This window comes from Pelophylax lessonae, assembly GCF_965119305.1.
Source record: "Pelophylax lessonae genome assembly, chromosome: 7".
In the NCBI taxonomy this organism is placed as follows: domain Eukaryota; kingdom Metazoa; phylum Chordata; class Amphibia; order Anura; family Ranidae; genus Pelophylax; species Pelophylax lessonae.
The window spans coordinates 129,301,130-129,310,331 of record NC_138774.1 but is presented as its reverse complement, the minus strand read 5'-3'; the positions used below and the strand labels follow the sequence as shown (position 1 = coordinate 129,310,331).

Sequence of the window (9,202 nt, the reverse complement as noted above, 5' to 3'; positions counted from 1 at the left end):
AGTCCGCGGTACCCGCTTCTGGGCTCCTGCTGTGGGTGATGGGAGCGGGCTGAAGGTGTCGTACATGCGCTCCCCATACCTGGAAGTGTCAGATCACATACTAGGTACCTGATCAGGCGCAGAGCAGCCACCCTGCCACAGTATGTGAGGTGCTTTTACTAAGGGAAGGCATAGATTTGCCATGCTTTGCAGGAACACAGGACCCATGCCTCCCCTGCTGACAGAGCGCCAATTAGGTAGATCGCCTTTCTGCCTGTGTACTGAACAATGGATGATGCTGGCGGACATCGAGTCTGCCGTACCTGCTGCTGGGCTTCCACAGCGGGCGCGGGCCGAAGGGGGGCGCACATTCGCGCCCCAGACCCGAAAGTGTTGGATCACCTACTAGGGAGGTGAAATTTTAATTATCTTCTTTTCTTTGCAGACTTTTTGTTTAGTGGAATCCTCTTATATGGTGATATTACGCCATTGTCTACCTCTTCCTTCCACTGTTTACCAGTGTTACGCCCCTGAATCCCCATCACGTGACCCTTGTTCGCAACCCTTTCTAAAGTGAAGACCAATGAATTACCGAGCAGCAGTTTATCCATGACATTGACCAGTCTTGTCTCATTCAGTCTATGATGTTTTCAAACCATCCCCTCCCCTTTCCTCCCACCATTCACCAATGTTGCGCACCTAAGTCTCCGTCACGTCACCCTTGCCCGCACTGCTTCTCTAGAAGTGATTCACCACTGCAGTTCATCCACATTAACTGGTCTTCTTGCTGCCTTCTGTCACACCATCCCCTCCATCTTCTTCCTTATATTCACCAATGTTACGCACCTGAGGCTGCTGTCATGTGACCCTTGGCCTGTACCTCTTCCTGGAGTGAAGACCAATATTTCACTACAGCAGTTCATCCATGACACTAACCAGTCTTTTTGCTACCTTCTTTCCATGATGTCATCACGCCATCCTGTACCCTTTCATCCCACCCTTCCCCAATGTTACACACCTAAATCGGTCATCAAATAAACCTTGCCCGCACCTCCTCCCGGAATGAAGACCCCTTTCTCCCATAATTTGCCAATATTACGCACCTGAGCCCTGCCCACAATTCTTCCCAAATTGGAGACCAGTGATTCACCCCAGTAGTTTATCCAATATACTGACCAGTCTTGTGGCCGCCTTCTCTTTATAATGTTATTATGCCATCCTTTTCCCCTTTCTTCCACCCTTCCCCAAGATTACTCATCTGAGTCTGTCATCACATGACCCCTGGCTGCACTTCTTACCTGAATGAAGGCCAATGATTCATAGCAGCATTCAATCCATGACACTGACCAGTCTTGTTGTCATCTACTCTCTATGTCATCACTCCATCTCCTAGTTTTGCCTGCCACCTCCTTTCCATTACAGCCCTTGCTTGAGCCCACCACCCCCTGACCCTCACTCGCACCTGTTCCTAGAATGGAAGACTGTTGATTCACCACTGCAGTCCATCCATGACACTGACTGATCTTGTTATCACTTTCTCTCTAACATTTCATCCCACCATCTTCTACCCCTTCCTTCCACATTTCACCGGTATAACTTCACTTGAGTCTGCCATCACATGACCCTCGCCAGCACCTCTTCCCAGAGTGAAGATCAGTGATTCTTTGACGCAGTTTACTGACTGGTCTTGTTGCCACCCCCTTTCCATGATGATATCAAGACACTGAAATCTTCAAGAACCTGCTGATGGCAGCTCATAAGAGGTGGCCATGTCACAGGGCAGTGACATAGGCTCTTTATGGTGGAAGCTCGCACTCTGCAGTTCAGAAAAGAGAAGACCTGTGACCTGTTGTGTCACATGACCAAAGATTTAGGTAAGTATTGGAGGTAATTAATGTAGTTTTTTAAAAACTATAATCTATAATTGGGCAATTGGCTACCCTGGAGCTAGATTGCTTTAGTACTGAATCTGCTGCTGCCTGCCTGTTGCTTGCCTGTCCGGACTACTCTTGCTTGCCACCTGCATCGACCTTTCCCTGGACCTGACTACTCTCTTGCCTCTGCCTGGTTTTGTTCTCTTTGTTGTCTGCCACCTACCTCGACCTCTGCCTGGACCTGACTACTCTTGCCTGCCATCTGCCATGACCACTGCCTAGACTTGACTAGTCTCTAGCCTACTGGCTGCCTCGACCGACTACTATCTTGCCTGCTTTAACCTGTGCCTGAACCTCCCTACTCTCTTGCCTGCTAGGACCTCTGTCTAAACCTGACTTACCACCTGCCTGCCTCTGCCTAGACTTGATTACTATCTTGTCTACTGCCTGCCTTGTTCTGACTACTCTCTTGCCTGCTGCCTGCCTCAACCTCAGCCTGGAACTGACTACCCTCTTGCTTGCTGCCTGCCAAGACCTGTGTCTGGACATTTCTCTCTTGAATGCCTTGACCTCTATCTGAACCTGACTACTCTCTTGCCTACCTCAACCTCTGCCTGGACCTGAATACTCTCTTGAATGCCTCTTTATGAATTGTCAGTGCACCATAGCCCTTCTGTTCACCAACCACTTGATAGGGTGGTCCTGTGAGCCACAACCTGGTGGCAGTTTGCGGCAAAGAAAACTGGAGACCATTAGGGTTTCCAGCCCATTACCTCTTGTGGGGTGTTCTGGTGACGACCAACTGTCACTTAGATCAGATGAGCCCATGTCATCTACCAGGGGGGTACCGTAACCGCTACTACTGCAGAATTTCCTGGCCAGACTCTGGTCAGAATCTCCATTCTTTTCAACCAAGAGTCTACCTTTTGGGATGATATACATATGACCTGTCCCTCAGAATGCATTGAGATCCTTCCAGCATGTGCAGATGAAAAGCTTGATGGGAGATCCCTTAGTGGTGGCTAAGCTCATCGAGGATCAGGGAAGACTAGTGGAAAGGGGGACTGTGCCAAAATACAGGTATGGTCAAATTGCTTTTATTTTACTGATATACAATTTCATTCCTTCCTCAGAGGCCTGGTGATGCTCTTTCTGTGTCTGGTGACCGTTTCAGCACGACCTCATCTGATGACGAAGGCGCCTCTGATAGCCGACAAGGGCAGTGGCTCCGTAGAAGACGACTGGATGGGGCTTTGAACAGAGTGCCAGTTGGCTTCTATCAGAAAGTTTGGGCTATTTTGCAGAAGGTAAGGCAGATATATTCTTTACATTACAAGAAGAGTCATGGAGAAGGCAGAGTTTCTCAAATGTTCTTTTTTATTTTTTTTCAGTGCCATGGATTGTCTGTGGAAGGGTTTGTCCTGCCTTCTTCTAGCACACGTGAGGTACAGCATTGCATAGAGTCAGTCCACACAAAATTGGCATTTCAGCTTTGGATTAATGCTTGATTAATTCATTACCCAATGGTTTCTTGTGTGCAGTGTTTAAAAGGGATCCTTACAAAAATTTGCAGGTAAACAAGTATTTAAAATGCGTATTTGCAGCATTTTCCCATTCCATATACAGCTCTCTATTCACTTGCAATGGGCCTCTGAACCTGCTAGGAAATGTGACTTCTTCAGGAGCTTTAATTCCCTCAGCATTCCCCTCTTGCCATGTCATAGCCCTCTCCCCCTCTGGGAGTGTGTAATAATTTCTGTGCTGGCCCAGCTCCTTTCTCCTTGCTTGTCATAGCCCTCTCCCCCTCTCTCCTTGCTTGTCATAGCCCTCTCCCCCTCTCTCCTTGCTTGTCATAGCCCTCTCCCCCTCTCTCCTTGCTTGTCATAGCCCTCTCCCCCTCTCTCCTTGCTTGTCATAGCCCTCTCCCCCTCTCTCCTTGCTTGTCATAGCCCTCTCCCCCTCTCTCCTTGCTTGTCATAGCCCTCTCCCCCTCTCTCCTTGCTTGTCATAGCCCCCTCCCCCTCTCTCCTTGCTTGTCATAGCCCCCTCCCCCTCTCTCCTTGCTTGTCATAGCCCCCTCCCCCTCTCTCCTTGCTTGTCAGCCCCCTCCCCCTCTCTCCTTGCTTGTCAGCGCCCTCTCCCCCTCTCTCCTTGCTTGTCATAACCCTCTCTCCTTGCTTGTCATAGCCCTCTCCCCCTCTCTCTGGGAGTATGTAATATATGTGCTGGCCCAGCTTCTCTCTACCCTCTCCCCCTCTGGGAGTGTCTAATAACTTTCTGTGCTGGCTCAGCTCCTTCCCCCTTGCATGTTATAGCCCTCTCCCCCCTCTGGGAGTGTCTAATAACTTTCTGTGCTGGCTCAGCTCCTTCCCCCCTTGCATGTCATAGCTCTATCCCCCTCTGGGAGTGTGTAATTTCTGTGCTGGCCCAGCTGTTCCCTCCCTGCCCATCATAGTAATCTCCAGCCCTGAAAGTGTCTATATACTTGTTTTGCTGACCCAGTTCCTCTCCTTGCATGTCCTAGCCCTCTTCTTTGCTGGGAGTGTCTACCTTATTGTTTTGACCCATCTACTCTGTCCTTGCGTTCCAGAGCCCTTTTCTTCTCTGGGAGTGTCTAATAACTTTCTATGCTGACCCAGCTCCTCCCTCCTTGCATGTCATAGCCCTCTCCCCATGTGGGAGTGTCTAATAACTTTCTGTGCTGGCTCAGCTGTTCCCTCCTTGCCCATCTTAGAAGTTTCCTCCTCCAAAAGTGTCTAATTACTTTTTATGCTGGCCCAGCTCCTCCCTTTTTGCTTGTCATGGCCCTCTCCTCCTCTAGGACTGTCTGCTTCCCTCTGTGCTAGCCCAACTCCTCTCTCCTTGCATGTCATAGCAGTCTCCTCCTCTGGGAGTGTCTTTTTACTCTCTGTGCTGGCCCAGCTCCTTCTACTTGCATGCCATAGCCCTCTCCTTCTCTGGGAGTGCCTAATAACTTTCTGTGCTAGCCCAGCTATTCCATTCCCTTCTTGCTGTCATAGTAATCTCCTCCTCCAAAAGTGTCTTATTACCTTCTATGCTGACTAAGCTCCTCCCTTTTTCCATGTCATGGCCCTCTCCTTCTCTAAGACTGTCTGATTCCCTCTGTGCTGGCCCAGCTCCTCTCTTCTAGCATGTCATAGCTCTCTCCCCCCTCTGGGAGTGTCTAATTACATTCAGTGCTGACCCAGCCCCTCCCTCCTTTCATATCATTGCCCTCTGGGAAAGTCATACTGTCTGCGCTGGCCCAGCTCCTCTGCCCCTCCCCTCCCTGCATAATGTTTTATATAGCTACCAGGGAGAAGGATTAAATTGGAGTGTCGGCTACTAGTCTTTAGGGGCTGCTGACATCACTCCTAAGATAGCGGCACCCAGCTTTAGTCTCAGGGCTTTTGGATGTCTACACAAGGGAAATGGCATGTATAAAATACTTTAAATGCACATATAATTGTATAGGACAGTGGTCTCCAAACTTCAGACCGGGGGGGGGGGGGCCAGATCCAGCACTTTGCTTGCCTTTAGTGCCCCAAGGGCTGAATAGTATCCACTGACCCCAATGATGGAGCAGAATTCCTCCCACTGATACCAATGAGGGAGCACTATTCCTCCCACCGACACCACTGACGGGGGCACCATTCCTCCCACCGACACCACTGACGGGGGCACCATTCCTCCCACCGACACCACTGACGGGGGCACCATTCCTCCCACCGACACCACTGACGGGGGCACCATTCCTCCCACCGACACCACTGACGGGGGCACCATTCCTCCCACCGACACCACTGACGGGGGCACCATTCCTCCCACCGACACCACTGACGGGGGCACCATTCCTCCCACCGACACCACTGACGGGGGCACCATTCCTCCCACCGACACCACTGACGGGGACACCATTCCTCCCACCGACACCACTGACGGGGGCACCATTCCTCCCACTGACGGGGGCACCATTCCTCCCACCGACACCAATGACGGGGGGGGAACCATTCCTCCCACCGACACCAATGACGGGGGGGAACCATTCCTCTCACCGACACCAATGACGGGGGCACCATTCCTCCCACCGACACCACTGACGGGGGCACCATTCCTCCCACCGACACCACTGACGGGGGCACCATTCCTCCCACCGACACCACTGACGGGGGCACCATTCCTCCCACCGACGGGGGCACCATTCCTCCCACCGACACCAATGACGGGGGGCACCATTCCTCCCACCGACACCAATGACGGGGGGCACCATTCCTCCCACCGACACCAATGACGGGGGGCACCATTCCTCCCACCGACACCACTGACGGGGGCACCATTCCTCCCACCGACACCACTGACGGGGGCACCATTCCTCCCACCGACACCACTGACGGGGGCACCATTCCTCCCACCGACACCACTGACGGGGGCACCATTCCTCCCACCGACACCACTGACGGGGGCACCATTCCTCCCACCGACACCACTGACGGGGGCACCATTCCTCCCACCGACACCACTGACGGGGGCACCATTCCTCCCACCGACACCACTGACGGGGGCACCATTCCTCCCACCGACACCACTGACGGGGGCACCATTCCTCCCACCGACACCACTGACGGGGGCACCATTCCTCCCACCGACACCACTGACGGGGGCACCATTCCTCCCACCGACACCACCGACGGGGGCACCATTCCTCCCACCGACACCACCGACGGGGGCACCATTCCTCCCACCGACACCACCGACGGGGGCACCATTCCTCCCACCGACACCACTGACGGGGGCACCATTCCTTCCCAACGACACCACTGACGGGGCACAATTTCTCCCAACGATGGGGCACAAATCCTCTCATTGACAGCAAAGATGGGGCATTGTTCTCTCCCATTGATGCCCTCTGGGTGTGAAGGACCGTACTCTGGCCCCATGTTTAGAAAGTTTGGAGACCGCTGGTAAACTGTTGACGTTTTTGCACAAGTTTTAAGCGAATTTAAATGAGATTTTACTAATTACAGATGACGCCGGGTGAGTTGAAGTTTTCAGCAAATGTGGAGTCCGTCTTGAACCGCGTGCCTCAGCCGGAGTACCGGCAGCTGTTGGTGGAGGCCATATTGGTCCTGACTATGTTTGCTGAAGTGGATATACAGAGTGTGGGTGGAATCATCCATGTGGAGAAGATTGTTCGCATCGCTAATGAACTTTTCTGCCAGGAGCAGGTCAGGAGCCGTCCTCTTCTCATCTTATGTATAATAGATTCCAACCAGTTTATGGTGTGTGCAGTCCTCTGCAATGAGCACATCAATGTTCAAATCTCTATTCATTATAAAGCGGAATAACATCAACATACCAACAGCAGCTGAGATGTATTTATTTTCACATCAGAGGTCCCTTCTTTACACCAAAGGTCCCCACCACTCTTCATATCAAAGGTCCCCCTATCACATCAGAGTTCCCCCATCGCATGAGAGGACCCTCTATACATGGGCCCCCCTCATCACATTAGAGCCCCAATTCACAACAGAGGCTCCTTATCACATCAGAGACCCCCTATACAGAAGTATAGCACGCCCCTCAAAATTAGAAGGTTCTACCCCCCCCCCCCTCCTTCACATCAGGTGTTTTCTCCCCCCACCCTTCTTCACATCGGACATCCCCTACATCACATCCGAGATCCCCTCATTACATCACACATCCCCCCCCTGCAATTCAGAGGTCCCCCTATCACATCGGAGACCCTCTATATAGGAGTCATCCCCCTTCGCATCAAAGGTCCCCCTGTGCTTCAGAGACCCCCCTCATCACATCAGAGACCCCCTATACATACAGTAGGTCGTCTCCACCACCCCTCAAAATCAGAGGTCCCCCCCTTCACATCGGACATCCCTTCATTGCATCAAGGCATCCCCCCCCCATAAAATCTAAGATTCTCTCTTTACATCAACCCCCTCCCTTCACATCAGAGGTCCCCCCTATCACATCAGAGACCCGCTATATATGAGTCACCCCCCTTCGCATCAGAGGGCCCCCCCATCACATGGGAGGGAAACCACCCATGACATTAGGGTCTCCCCTTCATAAAAGAGGCCTCCCATCCAGTCATAGTCCTTCCTACACATCAGAGGCCCCCCTATACATGATCCCCCCCATCACATTGGAGCCCCCATTCACATCAGAGACCCCCCCATCACATTAGTGGCCTCACATCTCGGAGTCGCCCCCCCCCCTCCATACATGAGTCGACCAGTAACAGTGCCACTCCCTTTTTAGATAATTTGCTCTCATGGTCAAGGTTTTCCCAATCCTCTTGAATTTGGAGACTGTACCGCCCCCCTTTATTTTATGTGCCGCACAAACCGCTGGCGCGATAGAATTCCCAAATATTAATAACATTGTAACTTTGTTTCTTTTTCCTCTCTGCAGAAAGTGCTTGGTGCAGACGACAGCATGCTGAAAGTTGACCCCGGAACTGGAATCTGCTGCTTGCTGTACTACAGCACCCCCAGTGGACGCTTCGGCACAATGACTTACCTCTCCAAATCAGTGGCCATCACCTTGCAGGACTCTCTGCCGCACAGCGGCTGCTCCATGCAGTGACCAACGGACAGTTTCCACCCGAAAAAATGCACTTTTGCCACAATCGCCTTTTTGCCTTGTCGCTTCTTGAGACCTACTCCAGAGTGTGTTGCAGGTCACTGATTGGACGATTCGATGACTATGGTTGGCCAAGTAGCCCAAGCCCAAAATATCGCAGAAACCGAGCAATATAGAGAAGAGACTGCAAAGTGTTCGTGATGTTAGCTGGTCATGTTAGACACCATGAACAGAAGCCTGGCTCTAGTATCACGCGGCTAAAATCCGCCATGTTTTAAAGTGTATGTCCGGGCAAAAAAAAAAAATACTTCTATGCAATGATTTCCCATGGAATATCCCTTTAAAATGTTACAGAAAAATATCTAATCATCTGCCAGAAATCCAGTGAGCGCCTAACTTCCTGTAATGAGCTGACAACGCTGCCTCTGCTGCACTGAAATTATAAGCTGTGTTGTCTCCCATGCCCAGTTCTCCTTTAGTCATATTATTTTTTTCATTTATTTCCTTGTTTTTTGTTGGGTGGGGTTTTTGTTTTTTCTCAATTTTTTTTTTTTTCTTTTTCGCCTATTTTTTGTTTTTGTTTATTTTGGTTTGGTTTATTTTTTACTTTTTTTTTTTTTTTTTTTTTTCTATTTTTTGTTGATTTTCTTGTTTTGTTATTTGGTTTTTTTTTTTATTTTTGTTTGTTTGTTTGCACTTTTCTATTTTTTTTTTTTTTTTTTTATGGTTTTTTTACTTTTGTGCTTTGT

At 50.7% G+C, this 9,202-nt stretch overlaps 1 protein-coding gene across 1 annotated transcript; it reads left to right on the top strand.

The window, feature by feature from the left end:
- Positions 1-205: 205 nt before the first annotated feature.
- LOC309560536 (phosphorylase b kinase regulatory subunit alpha, skeletal muscle isoform-like) lies at positions 206-8,503 on the top strand (the record flags this gene model as incomplete). Its single annotated transcript, XM_082264166.1, has 5 exons — positions 206-298; positions 2,987-3,160; positions 3,245-3,298; positions 6,878-7,078; positions 8,283-8,503. 5 exons carry the CDS (start codon positions 206-208, stop codon positions 8,454-8,456), a joined length of 696 nt encoding a protein of 231 aa, XP_082120292.1. The 3' UTR covers positions 8,457-8,503.
- Between the last annotated feature and the right edge of the window lie 699 nt (positions 8,504-9,202).